General features: G+C 39.9%; 1 protein-coding gene and 1 long non-coding RNA gene across 3 annotated transcripts in view; one reads left to right on the top strand and one right to left on the bottom strand.

Moving 5' to 3' along the window:
* plxna4 (plexin A4) overlaps positions 1 to 14,734 on the top strand; it is a 321,912-nt gene extending 307,178 nt beyond the window's left edge. For both annotated transcript variants that reach the window (XM_088072401.1, XM_042511045.2), the window contains exons 30-32: positions 4,402 to 4,614; positions 8,339 to 8,489; positions 10,883 to 14,734. In XM_088072401.1, the coding sequence (XP_087928527.1) occupies positions 4,402 to 4,614; positions 8,339 to 8,489; positions 10,883 to 10,978 (460 nt within the window). In that variant the 3' untranslated portion in view covers positions 10,979 to 14,734. The remainder of the gene's footprint in view (positions 1 to 4,401; positions 4,615 to 8,338; positions 8,490 to 10,882) is intronic.
* LOC148185872 (uncharacterized) lies at positions 7,311 to 10,998 on the bottom strand. Its single transcript, XR_015775451.1, has 3 exons — positions 10,864 to 10,998; positions 7,877 to 7,986; positions 7,311 to 7,454 (listed from the first exon to the last, which is right to left on the bottom strand). It is a non-coding gene; the product is annotated as an uncharacterized LOC148185872 (long non-coding RNA).
* Positions 14,735 to 15,477: the final 743 nt, after the last annotated feature.

A 15,477-nucleotide genomic window follows, 5' to 3' on the forward strand; every position in this document is an offset into this window, starting at 1 on the left:
CAACTACTTTATTCATCTTTTGGTCTGTAAAATGTAAAAAAAAAAAAAAACATTATCACAGTTTCCCAAAGCCCAAAGTGACATCCTCAAATAGATTTTTTTTTGTCCAATTAACAGTCCAAAACCCAAAGACTATCATATATTTACTTAAACATTTACTATCATAAATGACGACGAAAAGCAGCATATTCTTACATTTAAGAAGTGAGAACCAGCAAATGTTTGACATTTTGCTTGAAAAATGACACTTCATTATTTAAATAGTCAGCGATTCATTTTGTTCCAGTTGATTATTAGACTAATCATAGCAGCTCTGTTTCAGATTTCCATTGATTCTGCACAACATCCACACACTCTAAGGACCTGAAAGAGACCTAAAGATGATCTTCAGGGTTTATTTCAACCCAGACAATTTCTGTGAGCCCCTTACAATCCAAGGTCATCCCCTGACAACACCTGCTTATGCCCTTTGAATTTCATTCAAGTTCATTTTAGTGTTTTCATATCAGTGTTTTTGGAGAAAGTAATGTGTCTATGAATTTTTATGGTGCAAGTTAAAATTCAGTTGTTTCAGCATCGTGTGACAGAGCTGCAATGTGTATTTAAATGTGTGTATAGTGAGTGTGTGCATCCATGAGTCACTGGCTCCAAGAGCATCTCCAGATGGTATCTTTTGGATTAGCGGCAGCGTGTCAGCGTCTCCTCTCATCATCACTCTTCTGTATTTGGTGTGTGTGTGTGTGTGTGTGTGTGTGTGTGTGTGTGTGTGTGTGTGTTTTTGTCTGTGTGTGTGCAAGTCTCTGTCTGCACCGTGTGTTTGTCATGTCGGTTTGCAACAGACGGAATTTTAATTATTGTGGAAAACTGGCACTCTCTTCTCTTTGCTGCATGCAGATAACCACCTATCTGCTGTCACACCACAGTTCTATCCCACTTGATTGTTAAAGGGTAAATTTTTCAACCTTGAACCTATTTTCCATTTTTTTTGTGTCTAAGTGACTAACAGGAACAACAGTTTTAGAAATAGACCGTCAGCCGAAAGACAAGCTGCAATGTAACACTTATGGGCAATAGTTAGCTGTCAATTTTACGTCCACTAAAAGTGTTTCTTTTTGCCACTGACAGACTCACGTTGTTATTAAAAGTATTAAACAACGTAATGGAAAGATCCCTACAAAAATAGAATTTTTGTTGAAAAATAAAGTCCTTTTTGTTTAACCAGAAACAGACACAAAATTGCCATCGCCGATCCTACCAAACTCTGTTTAAATGTGCATTCATGTTATCTTATATAATACTTCATTCAGTGTAAACAAAAACAAAATGAAACTCAGAAAAAACACCTTGATTCTAAGTGGTATTTCATAGTCAATTCTATCCATTGTTGGTGGGTTGGTGGCAGCAAGAGGACTAATGAGGTTGGAGGACACCTGTGGACCAAGACATGAAAAAAGAGGCAAGAGCTAGAAAAGAAAGGAAAGGAAAAGAAATATAGGAAGATAGTAGTGATTGTTATTTACATTGATGTCTTTGAGTGTACATGTATGTGACATAATTCAGTGTGTGTGTGTGTGTGTGTGTGTGTGTGTGTGTGTGTGTGTGTGTGTGTGTGTGTGTGTGTGTGTGTGTGTAGGACTGGTTACTTGGTTCTGGAGGGTCGGGTGATTGAGGGCTTTGGCCAACTGTAGATTAACAACAGGGGATGGCAGCTGAATGGTTTTCTGGAAGGCGGGATTGATGGAGCTAGTCTTTAGATGTTTTTGTTTGGTGTCATCCGATAGCTTTGATGCCTGTTATGGTGTGAATGTAATTGTTTCTGATTAAAAACGAGAGTCTGTGGGCCAGTTCTAGTGCTTTGGCTTGGATCCAAACCAAAGCTTGAAATGATGGATTGGGTTTGTAGCAGAAGTTTTAGGTTGGAGTTGATTAATCTGTACTGGAGACCTTGATGCCATACAACTTGTCATTCACATGCAAGGTTGCACGTTTTCGCCCACGTAGGCTCAACTGGAACAATGCCCAGTCAGGTCACCTTTATAAAGCTGGTAATTCAAACCTTAGCTCAGTGCATGTCTAAGGTCAGATTTGGTCAGTTCCCAGCCTGTGCTGTAACGCCTCCAATGGGATGCCCTAGATCACAACATCTGTGACCTGAGCGACTTCATTAAGGCGTGTCTGCAGGAATGGGACAACATCCCACAACTGCAGCTCATCGGTTCTGTGTGCCAGACGTGTCTGGCAGTGCAGACAGTTAGATGTGAAGTGACTGCAGGAAGACTTTGTTGCTGTGGTTGTGTGTTCCTTTAGTTGTTGTCATTTGCAGTATAGCGCCTGTCACAGTATTTAAAGCAAGGTCTGGTAAACTGCAAATGGAGCTTGTGATTGTTTTGCTGCTTGACAATTAGAAAATTTTGTCAGTACTGGTTGTTTATGTTTCTTTCTTGGGAAGTTGAGAATTAGCATTGGTCGATTTTAAATGGCCGCTGTTGTACTGCATTAGTACTCACTTCTGTAAAATGGACGATGTACTCTGATCCATGAAATAGATTTGCCTATACCAAACTAACTGTTGCTAATATTGTAAAATGCTTCCTGTTAGAGTAGTGGGTAAACGCTTGACTTAAATCAGTTTATATGTAAAGCACTTTGTCGTAAATCAATGAGCAGGGAAACAGTTTATTAATAAAAGGGCTTCTTCTGAATCCACCAGCATAATTCCTCAAGGATAAGAGATGCCCTTGATCTTGGCAGCTGATATTTAACCTAATCCCGGACCAAAAGGACTGATTATGGTCATTTTCCTCATTTGTAAAACTGCTCAGCATGAGTTAACTGCTGAAAAATTATGTGCTTTTCTTATTTTTAGCCCAATAGATAATATGTAGATGTTATTATGGTGATCATTTTGAATGCACAGAATCATGCAGGGTCCAGTGCCCCTTTGAAATACCTCAAAGCACAGGGCAGCTGGACAATCAAGGCAGCACAGCAGTGGTGTTAATATCCCTTTGATCCATGCACCTAATCCCACTAGATTCTTTGCTCAGATTAATTTTTAAGTCATACTGTAATGCAGAGTTTTTCCAAATCCTCTTTTGTTAGATTGTACATCTGAATGGCTTTGTGGGTGCACTGGGATAAACGCTTAGCGGGATGGTAGGGGAGCACCGGTGGTATTTAAATAATTGCATTTCAATCTTTATTGTTTCATTTTCCCTTCATCCTTTGATATCGTGCTGCACAGAGACACTCCTATGCAGGTTAGACTGCAGTGTCCTTCCTGTTTGATTTTTGCCTCGTCAGCTAAAAGCGCACAGCCCAGAGAACAGTAAAGATAGAGAGATCCAAGTAACACTCAGCTTTTTCTTAATACCACCTGAGCCCTTTCACTGCAACACACAGATAAAGCTGGTCCTATATCTATTCATTTTGGCAGAAACAAGCCCAGCAAATAAACAGACTTGTATATTTTTATTATTCTGGACAGGCACAAAATAGGACCCACTTGCACAAACAAGGCAATATGAACTGTGTCACTGTGCGGCCCCCAGCGAGGACCCCCGGACACTGCTGGAAAAAACAAGAACCAGCCACCACCTGGTTTTAAAGATAAAGGCTTTATTGAATTGAGCACACACATCAAATAGAGCACATCGGCAACAGCAGGGCCTGTGTACTCGCTTTGCAAAGTGAATGAATCCTCGTCCCCCTGCTGGTGCTTAATATGTTCATGTCTATTGCCTGACTGGCTGTAGCAAATACAAAAATGGCATTTAGGGACTTCATCTCAGAGCAGTTCACCCGGACACAGACTGCTGTTTTACTTTACACTCTTTGTTTCTCTGTTTGCACAGTTATATGAGCATTCTGTCACTGAGATGTAACTGAGCAATTGATGCAAAATACATTGTAATACAGCATGCATAAAATTACAGAAATTATTTATTCTCATTAGCGCTTTAATTTTTTTTAAACAGATGACATTTTGTTACAAGTTCAGTTATGCTAAAAGTAGCATTTCTTATTGTAGGAATGTGAAATATTAAACTTTAAAGATCAAGTGTGAAGGATTTAGGGACGTCTATAAGAAGAAATGGTATTTAGTATTCTTAACTTTATTTATCTTTACACAAAACAAAAATATCAAACACATACACAATAATAGTTTTATATGTTTTTACATAAAGACAAAAACAAAACAAAGTTCAAAAATATTTCATACACAATACTAATCATTCTTGAGTTTTCTAAGTTTTTAGACCAAAACAAAACAATGTTCCGAATGTTACGTAAACAATAATAATCATACCTCTCTTTTATATATTTGTACACAAAGACAGAACAAAAACCTACTACGAGTGCATCACTAAACTACTTTGTTCTCTTTCTCCCTCTCTGCAGCCTACCTCTGCGTTTCTGGGTGAATGTGATCAAGAACCCCCAGTTTGTGTTTGACATACATAAGAGCAGCATCACAGATGCCTGTCTGTCCGTGGTGGCCCAGACCTTCATGGACTCCTGCTCCACCTCAGAACACCGCCTTGGGAAGGACTCACCCTCCAACAAGCTGCTTTATGCCAAGGACATTCCCAGCTACAAGAGCTGGGTGGAGAGGTGAGCTGCTGATGAATGCACACACCAAACACAGAATGGATGAAGTGTGTGTCTCTTATGTGAGTGAAAACATCAGAAAAGTTAGCCATGTTTCATTCCAAGAAACACACACACACACAGCAACTGTAGCACTGTGATCTATGGGCCCTGAAACACAATCCAAATTACAACACAGTGGGAATGGATGAGAATGCCCAGGGCATGAGATCTACAGTGCAGAGGAGTCAGTGTGCTGGGAGGGTGCAGAAGAGTGTGCAGCAAAAAAGAGAGAGGAAGAAAACATTTTTGAGAATAGCAGGCAGTAGAAGCCGGTAATTTGTTAAAATGAGAGTTTTATTAAATTTATTTGTCAGCAGGGGAGGAGAAGAGGTCCTGAATAAAAGATGGGGTAGTGTGGAGCGCTTCGGAGTATTTATGTGTCGGTAGCTTCGTCACAAAGCGAGCCTCAGGACGAGAATATATGTGCGCTGTTTGAACGTGTGGAACCAAATGAGGCGCTTCAGGCTCAGGACCGTACTCATTAGTCGTCGTGCGTGTGTGTGTGTTTGTGTCTGTAGTCCCCCCAAACACAGAAATAAGTGTGAGGAAAATGTGAGTCCTGTGCTGAGTCACACTTGGATTTGTTTGGATACTGCGAGCAAATAAATGATCAGTGTGGACTGCTACTGTAGGGGGCAGCACAAGCAGAAATTTTACTTAGGATTTAGGTTTGTTTTTTTTTTTTTAAGCGCTGATGCACAGTGTTTAGAGAGAGAACAAAATATGCATACTTGTGTTAACAGCTGTAAAAAATGACTATCTTGCTGTACTCTCATGTATATAAATCATGCCTTTCCTGCAAGTTTGATAGAGCAATACTGTCATCAGTGAACACCCCACAGTGGAGCAGCGTTATTCAGTTGGAAAAGCCTCAGTAATATAGTAGTGACTGAGTTAGGGTGGATCTGGTGCTGCTTCACTCTGCTGTCCAACCGTGCCAAAGTACGGGTCATGCCAGGGAGAGGATTTAAAAGGCAGAATGCTGCAGCTTTGCAATAAGACTGCAAAGGGAAGTAGATGTACAGAAGAGATGTCTTCCACCTCTCTCTCCTTTTGCTACAGTTAAATTGAGAAGACAGGACGTCCTTACCTGGAGAACAGACTAATGGAAATCTGTGTCTTAGAAACAAAGTCTTTCTGCTGCTTCAGTGCTTCTCTGTAGAGACAGAGCATGTGCAGACATTGAGTTTTTACCATGCCGCAGTCAGTCTACAAAGAAAAAGGCTTGAAATGCCAATAAGTGACAAGTCGATGGCTGCACGAGTATGCATATTTAGCAGTTTTAGTTGTTTCGTTTTTTATGCTGAGTTTGGAGGCAGTGCAATTGGGCAGAGCCGTGATATCCCACAGAGCTTTTTACTTGCTACAGTATGTTGATGTTATTAATTTGGGGCTGTGAAGTGAAGCCAGCTAGAGAGATATTGACACTTGCCTTGAATTTGATGTGGGAGTTGATGGTCTCCAGACAATGACAAATCCATCACGGCTGTCATAACATTATTTGTTTACAAGAATGTTGGCATATGGATCAGTGCATTTGCAAAGCAAACATTTTATGGCCCCCTCTATTGTCACAAGTTATATCAAAGTACAGCATGTCATAAAAAATGACATTTCATAGAAAGAAATACAAATATTGTATAGAAATATGCCATAATATAGTAAAAAATATTCAGAAACTGTCATAAAAAATGTCATATTATACTTTGTCATTAAAAGTCATACAACAGTATGCCAAAATAACATAGTATAGTAGGCCTAAGAAATTCAGAAAAGTATGTCATAAAAAGTATGTTAAATAGAGTGTAATATGCCAAAAGAAATTGAAAACAATGTGTTATTATAATGTCAGTTAAGTATGCCAAAAGATTCATAGTATAGTATGTATTAAAAAAAATGTTGTAGTATGGTTCGTCATAAAAAATGTCAAAGTAGTGTCATAAAAAATCATATATAGTATTTCAAAAAATGTTAGAGTAGTATAGAAAAGTATGTCATTAAAAGGTCATAGTGCAGTGTGCAAAAAAATCAGAAAAAAGTTTGTAATTAAAAATGTCATACTATAATATGCCAAAAAAGTCATAGTATTGTATGTCATATACATATTGGTTTAGTATGTCATTTTAAAAAAATTCATAGTATAGTGTGTCATAAAAAATAGTGTCATTTGCCCCAAAAATTCAGAAAAATGTCACAGTATAGTATCGCAAAAAAGTAAAAGTATAATGTGTCATAGAATAATTTTATATTTTAGTATTTCAAATAAAGTATAGTTTTTAAAATAATTGAGTTACAGTGTGTCGTAAAAAAGTCTTATTTGCAAATGTCACAATATTGTGTACTATGCAATACAATTCAAAAAAATGAGTCAATAAAAATGTCATAGGTAAGTATAGTTTGTCATAAAAGATGTCACCTTATACTATGCAAAAAAACCCTCATACTATACAAAGGCATAAGAAGTCATAGTATAGTCTCCCAAAAAATTCAGAAAAAAAGGGTCATGAAATATGTCATAGTATAGAATGCCATGCAATAAAAAGCCAATAAAATTATTTATTTTTTTTGATCACTTTTTCTGTACAACACTTTACCATGATTTTTAATGATTTTTAAGTGTTATAGTATAACCACTTTTGTTGGACAGCCTCAACAGTTGGGAGCGGAGAACGGGTGATGTGTTGGGTAGTTTTCAGAACCCCTTTCACGGCTGTCCAGTCCAAGACTGAGCAGATGCCATAACATACCGTGATGTAGTTGCTGAGGTCCCTTGATGGTACACAGTAGAAGTTCACCAGATTCTGAGGAGACAGATGGATGAAAAATGTCATTAAAAAGTTTAGTTTCATATGTTCTGTGAAACCTGGTTCAGCTGTCTACACCTGACCACAGCAGGCAGCGGCATTAATCAGATGCATAAGAGACAGACAACTGACACATGAACTTGTCAGCTTGTAACAGACATACTGTTACAGTATACATACAAAAATCTATGAAATAGCATTACATTTAGCACTTAAAAAACAGTTCTTCAAGTCTATCAAAGGGTGTTGGAAAATACTCACACCATTATTTTTATATAGGATATAAGTTTTGTTCATACTTTCTTCTAAACAAGCACACCTGGTCGCTACACTAATAATCCCCTGCTAGGAGCTCCCTACCACTGCCCTGCAGCGCTGAACAGGTGTGGATGTGTGTGTGACCTCTGTGCAACACCCACCTGCCTTTTCCTTTGCTCAGTTTGCTCTGAAGACTTGCTTTCTGGCAAATCCTTCTCTCCCTGCCCAGAATTATCCAGCCAAACCCCGGGCCGTCCTCGAGTGGCTGCAGCTACAGGAATTTAATATGTAAATAACCAGCTTTAATTAACATAGTTGATAGGGGCAATGCAGCTGCTGCCGACAGTGACTGATTACTCTTACCTCAATGCAGCGTGTGTGAGTGTGTTGTGCTGTGGTGTTCAAGGTTGTAATCGTAGGCCTGTCAGTGTCTGCTATGACTCCATTTCAGTCATGTTACTATGCAACACACCTGTTGTCTATGTGCTACATGTTACAGCCGCACATATACAACAGAACTGCAGTAAACCACTGCGCTCTTAGTTTCTCTAACAATGTTCAGAAGCAAACAAAGTCGTAACAAGTGTTTGTTTTGTTTTCTTCCTTCCTGTCTCTTTTCATAGGTACTACTCAGACATCGGAAAGATGCCAGCGATCAGTGACCAGGACATGAATGCCTACTTGGCAGAACAGTCACGGATGCACATGAACGAGTTCAACTCCATGAGCTCTCTCAGTGAGATTTACTCCTATGTGGGCAAATACACGGAAGAGGTATGTAATATTTATCATCATTATCTGAGTTTTAGTACATTTTAGACCCATTGATTTATTTGGGTTTAAGAAGAGTTAAAGGAACATTCCATTGAAAATGTGTCTTAAATCATTTACATTTATATTAATCTAGAAAATAACACGTACTAATGCAGTTGGCCGCTGTGCTTTACATAATGGTAGACGAGGAACATGATTACAAAATGCTGTGCAAGGTTTTTCCAGACTATTACCTCACCAACAACTTGATTTATGCTCTACTTCCTGTAATGGTTTGGCTGTACAAAAAGGTGATAGTGTTGTAGAGAAAGTTGGCAATACAATAGAAATGTACCCTCTCCTTTATTGCGTTGCAGTGTTTACAACTTGGCAGGCTGTTGAGCTCTCATTATGTTACTTGGTAGGGCTATTGAGGCTGCTGCAAACATTTCATCTATGACAGCACCACCTGAATGTGTCAAATTTCACTTGGAAGACAAAAACACGAGACTTAAAGGCAAGTGGCCGCTGCCCATCCTTCAGTCTCCACTTGTTAGCTTACATTAGTCTTGGCTGCTCTCCACTGAGCACCACCTGGGTCTGGTGGGAGCTAGCTGGCCATGCTGCTCTTTTGTGGTTGCCGCTGGTATCCCCACCGTGACCACATTACTGCAGAAGCATGGTGGCCATCCTTCGGTCTCTCCCCGGTTCGCACCGGTGAGTAATTGGCTCAATTTCGAGCCACAAAAGGTGTACATAGTGTATATAGTTTATTTTTTATATGATTCATTTTTATTTCATCTCATTTGTAATATTCTATCCTTTTGTACTCAGATCTTTTGTTTGTAGTTATACTGTTTCTGACTCTTGAGCTCGCTGTAACGTGTAAATTTCCCCGGTGTGAGATTAACAAAGTCTTATCGTATCTCAAAGTACCCCTTCAGCATTGTTACCATAGCATATGTTAGCATTACTAGCTGCGTTGACACCGCTAACTGTGCTAAAGAGCTAACTAACAATGCTAAAGGGGTTTTATGGCTCAAAATTGAGCCACTTACACACTGACTCAGGGGAGACTGGAGGGTGGACACAGTGTTTTCATAGCAATGCTGTTGGGTGGGATGACATGACTATCAGTGCTAAGTAATATTAGCTACTACCTGACCGAGTTGTGTGCAGTGCAGTAATGTCAAACTGCAGGGCAGTTTAAGGGCAAATTAACATATACCTCGACATGTTTACCTGGTCAAAAATATTCCTTACAGTTTTATGATTAATCAGTTGACATCCCTCTTCAAAGACAATTTTTCAGTGGAGGATTCCTTTAACTATTTTTAAATGCAGATTGTCATTACACTCAGCAGTGAAACAGTACAGTACTACAGTAATAGTTGGATTGGATTAGTTATTAGGATATACTCTACAACAGTGATACTCAACTTACGGCTCACGGCTTGTTTATCAAAAAAGTGCCAGTGGAGGACTCCCCCAAACCTCCCGACAGGGGTCCTACCTAGGGCTGTGCAATATGACGAAATCGTATGAGGATGACAAAACCTCTTTCTTTTCATATTATGCTATATCGTTTACTGTGTTTACATAATTTGATGACGCTTTGCGTCTGTCTGTGTGGTCGAGGGGGCGTTTACACAATGCAGGCACCGAAACACACAAACATGGAGGAGCTGGAAAGCGATGCTAAATGTCGGCATTCAGCATAAGACACTGTCACCGGTGTTTCGATTTTCCCGCTCTCCTGCAGCTCTCTGCCTCTCACAGACACACACACAAAAAGCAGGTCTTCTGCAGGGCTCCAGACCGTGACTACTTAGTCACATTTTGCAACCGCGGAGCACTACTGTGACTTGCAAATACTTTTAATATATGAACTCGAGAGCTGTTAGTTTGTTTTCAGCTCGCAGTGTAGGAATCGTCATACCGTAGTTACAGTTTAACTGTCTGCTAACGCGAACATCCAACTGTACAGTACTTTATTTAACATCATACTTTACATTATTTATTATCATAGTTTATGTAACTTTACTTTATGGCAGTAGCTACTTCATTTGTAACTGCAGTTCATTTAATAGTTTTTTATTTTAGTAGTTTACAGCGGTTTAGGGGAGATTTCAAAATATCGGGATTTATATTGTGAATCGCGATTTCGCCAATAATAATTGTGATATTATTTTAAAGCCATATCGCCCAGCCGTAGCTAAACCCCTAATTCCTAGAAACGTGTGGGGCTGCAGCAACTGGCCCCTGGCCTCCTGTCATTTTGCAAAAGTGGGCCCCAAGCAAAGTAAGTTGAGTATCCCTGCTCTACAGATTTGAACTGATTGCAGTTCAGTCATGTTGGATACTTTCGGTAATGCGTGTGTGTGACTGTGCTCACCTCACTGTCCCGCTGGCAGATTGTCTGCTCACTGGAGCAGGACGATGCAGCCCGGAAACAGAGGCTGGCCTTCAAGCTGGAGCAGGTTGTGGCCTTCATGAGTCTGGAGAGCTGAGGACCGCACTTCCCAGGGCGCACTGGGAAAAGACCCCATCAGAAACCGAGCCGTGCCTGAGCGAAGACCTGTCCCCATCTTTTTCATCATGTGACTTCCTCCCTCCGCCTTTCAAAGATGATGACTTCTTCCTTGACCTTTTTTCTGCTTCCTCTTCCCCTGAGAAATATTTTCTTTTCCTCATCCACTCTGCTGCATAGACTAGTTTACCAGAAGATATCTGAAGGGTGGTTTGGGGCTGAGGTCAGCGCTTCCCACAGTGCAATGCGGGGGATCCCTCAGCTTCACCACAGGGAGAGCTTCAAGGGGTGATTGCTTGAAAGCTGGCCATATTGGCATATTTCTATCCCCCTGCTGGAAGACAAGAGGGGAAAAACATTTTTATGTTGCCTTCAAGAATTTACACTGATAGGTAATTCTTTAAAAACCACAATGTTGGGTGTCCATTTTGTTGAGAACTTTTTTCAAAAATAGGATAGTTAAAATAAAACCATCTCTAGAGTCCAGTTTATTGTAGTTCTATATTCAATGTACGGAATCAAGAGGAAACATCAAAAATGATGACTGCAAGCCAAATGAACACCTCTGAAGAAAATTAATGCAAGGATGGTTTGCCAAGTTTACACTGTACCTACAAGTGAAGCATACATATCTGCGAAAATTTGGGGCGAGTCCAGGCAAACCTAGAATGTTCTTGTGTTCTTTAAATGTAGCTGGAGTTGTATTTAACAAAAAGACTGATGGGGGTTAGGGAAGGATTAGTGCTTCTCTGAACTTTTCCTTTATCAAAACGTGACTGACACTAAAACTTTACATCCCCGATCTATACCCCCTTTGCAACATTCGCACATTTCTCCCCGCCCAGCATACATCGAAGAAAACGCTCATGATTTCTGCTTCCATCTGGCTTATGTGGCTACTGCAAAATTAACATATTAGACAAAACCCTGGAGGCCCCCGACCCAAGTTGGATCCTCTGTAAGAAGCACACAACCAACCCTGGAAGACAGTGTTTTGACTGCTAATCCGAACACCAGGAGCAGTCTTTGTCTGGCTCTTGCCATTTCCAATCTTGTGTCGCCACTGCGACGGTCTATCAAAGCACACACACAGACACGCACAGATACACACACAATCAGCAGTTGCACAAGATCCTAACTGCCCAGATATCTACGCCAACCCTGGAGGAGGTAAAGGGAAAAGCTGACGGAAATGTACTGAGGAAGAAACTGCTTGAACATTTAAAAGAAGAACGATTCAGTACAGTTGTAGCCAGAGATGGCTGACTGCTCCCTGAAGGGGCTCTGTTGTGAGAGTAGCACTTCTTTCTCGGGATGTTCTTATTAAAGACTTTTGTGCGGAGAAATCAAACAAGATGGACTTAGCTGGTCAGCCAAAAACCAAAGGAGCTTGAAATTTTCAAAACGGTCAAAAATGTATTTGTAAAGTGCCACTGAGGAACTGATGAAAAAAGGACTATGTAAAAGACAACCACTTCAAGGACAAAAAAATATTGTGACTGGAACTTTAAGAAACCTGTGTGATTTTTCTGACCTCAGTGTGTCGAGGTGAGAGGCTCTGTGGGCGAGGTGATCCGATCCTCCTTCCTCTTTCCATCGTCCCGGGTCTCTCCAGCTCTCGGCACACCGTTCACCCTTGTGTCCGGCTCCTGACTTGCCAGTTTTCTTTTCTGTTTTGCACAAGCGTTGGAGATGGTAGCTAGTTGCATACGGCAAAACCCCAACTCTTGAGTGTGTAACTGTTGAGGCGCTCTTGTCTGTATTAGTGTAGTTGTCCTCAGTGGCGGCAGGGGGCGGCCTTCTCCAAGCCTCAAAAAAAAAAAAAAAAAAGAAGAAAAAAAGATCTGATAATGCAGAGCAGGAACAGAACAAGACGTGAGCATCACGGCAGGATAAACAGAAAAAGATAGACTTTAAAAAGTAGATACAACTTTGTTGGAGAGAGCGATTGAAAGAGAGATGATGGAGGCGCCCTCCGTACCTTTTGACCTCTGCCCTTTCTTTTGCCTTGACAACGTGCCCCATGTGGTGATGTGAATGTGTGAAGACCGCCCTAGGTCCACCTTGGGTCCTTTATTGGCTTTTTAAGCGCATGTAAAACGTAAACAATTTAAGAAACTTATTTAAAAAAAAGTGAAAAATAAGAAAATTAAGCCTTGCAATGATGATGTGGATGTGTTCTTTTATCTTTCTTTTGCTTGGAAGAATCGAGATGGAAAAAGTGGATTGTTCATGTAATAAAAACTATAACTTTCGTTTAAGGTGGAACCTTTATCCAGCTCAAACCCCACTGCAGAACCTCATGCCCATGGTTTTTGTGAAGTGTTAGATGCTAAATAAAACAGATATTATATACCCTTGCATGTTGACCTATTTGGATGGTATGAAATGGAACTGCCTTGCTCAAAGATATTTATATACTTCTACTACTACGTGGGACTTTAAAGTCATTTACAAGCCAACTGTTCGTTTTAAGATTATGAATCTCATGAAAACATCAACTCCGTTTTCAATTTCTCGTCCCGTTTACCGTGTCCATCAGTGTTTTGTGACAGCTGTCTTGTAGTTCGGGTACACAGAAGATGCAAGTAGAGTCTTGCTCTGTCTTTGCTGCTAAAACATCTTGTTTTGAGAATTTTCTACTTCATCACATTGATTATTCCATCATGATAATTGCTTTTTTTAATCTCCATTAGTTGAGCCCAAAACGAAAAAACACAAGGAAGCTGTTTTTATAAAACTTAAGATGGCCACTTATGAAAGCCAACTGACATGCCTCGATAAAAGTTCATCTCATAAAAAGCAACAAAAGACTCCATCACTTTGCTACTATGTGTCACAAAATAAAAATGTCACCATCCCTTATGGAAAAAACAATGTATACATAATTTATCATTGAGTCAGACAACTTTGTAACACGAGAGGCACATTAGGCTTGATAGTAGACTTATGTTTAAAGCTGAGTTTGGCAAGTGACTGTTTCTTTCTTAGCCCTTGTGTCAAATGTATGTGAGATATCCAAGTCCGTTAGTTACCGTCTGCAGCTATACAGTAAGATGAATGTCTGTTTCAACTTGGAGGGGTACATTCACAAGGCATTTGCTGGACGTTGTGTATTAACCATATCAAATCTAATTATATCAGTTACTGGAATTTTAGGGGAATAAGGATTGATTTAGTGACTTGATTGATATTGTGAGAAACCTAAATCACATAATTTCAAAGAAGCCCTTTCATTCATGTAGCCAGTGAATACTCTGTCTAGACACCCAAAGTTTCCCCTCACAGCCATGTGTTAATAAATAATACAAGGTGAGAGTCCTGGACTGTCATTGTGAATCTGCCCCCCAGTTAAACATCCTGTCTTTCATTTCTCCCCGCCCTGTCCCTTCCCCTGCAACAAAGGTTGCCTGCTAGTCGCCAGCTTGCGTTGCAGCGTCCACAGATAAAGTTTCCACCTTCAAACGTGATGTAGGAACTAAAAATGTCCTCCTAGCTCAGTGTTATAGCAGGTGTTACAGAAACATGCTAGAAAAGACTTTTACTAGACCATATTTGAAAGATAAAGAGTATCTTATCGAGAGATAAAAACGAAACTTGGGGGATATAAGGCGAGCTTCTCTAACTTTGTTATAATTAATTGTATACCTGTGTATGTAAATATAATGCATTCCTATTTTGCAGTCAAGAACAAAATACTATTTGTAATATAGAATAAACTTTATTATGAAACAAAGCTTTTTATGGTTGTTTTTGAAATCTACTCATTTACAATCACTGAAACAGCTTTATTTAGCATTTTACTGGTTTAAATCACTGGCTCGCTTTGTTTTACAGAAATACAGACCTCTGTGGATAATTTGGCTTCCATTAAAAACCTCCTGAACAAATAACACTGAAGGAATCCCAACCCGAAGTTAGTGCTGGATTAATGCTTATGCAAATGCCAAATGCTTTTGCAATATGCAATCCTCAATGCTAGATGCCACCTCATTTACATTGCTCCTTTAAACTGAAAAATAAAAATACTGTAATCTGAAAAACTACACTTTGAAGTACAATGAGCCAGACTTTGACATGTCCCTTATTCCACTGGGAAACGCACAGCCTCCTGCAAGACACTTGATAATAAATATTTAAAGATCCAGTCGACCTGTGAGACCTCTTCACAGGCTTACTGTGGGTGAAGCCATGTCAACAGTTTACTGAAGTCGAAAAATCATAAATGAGTAAGATGTTCTGCCCTAAAAGATGCAACAAAACTCACATAAGAGGCTCAGAGAGAGTCCTAAGATTGGGTACAGTCCAAAAGCACCTGTGTGGGTGTACGACAAGAGCTTTAATTAAATGGTGTGACCATATTTTCTGGCTAACAATGTGCAGGCCTCATGATACCTACATAAGGTAATATAAAACTGGAAGCAACAGCCAGTGACAAAATAAAACAGGATAATAGCTGTGAATTCTTGGAATGCTCTT

This window comes from Plectropomus leopardus, chromosome 22 (genome assembly GCF_026936395.1).
Source record: "Plectropomus leopardus strain MGB_pleo_1.0 chromosome 22, ASM2693639v1, whole genome shotgun sequence".
NCBI lineage: Eukaryota > Metazoa > Chordata > Actinopteri > Perciformes > Serranidae > Plectropomus > Plectropomus leopardus.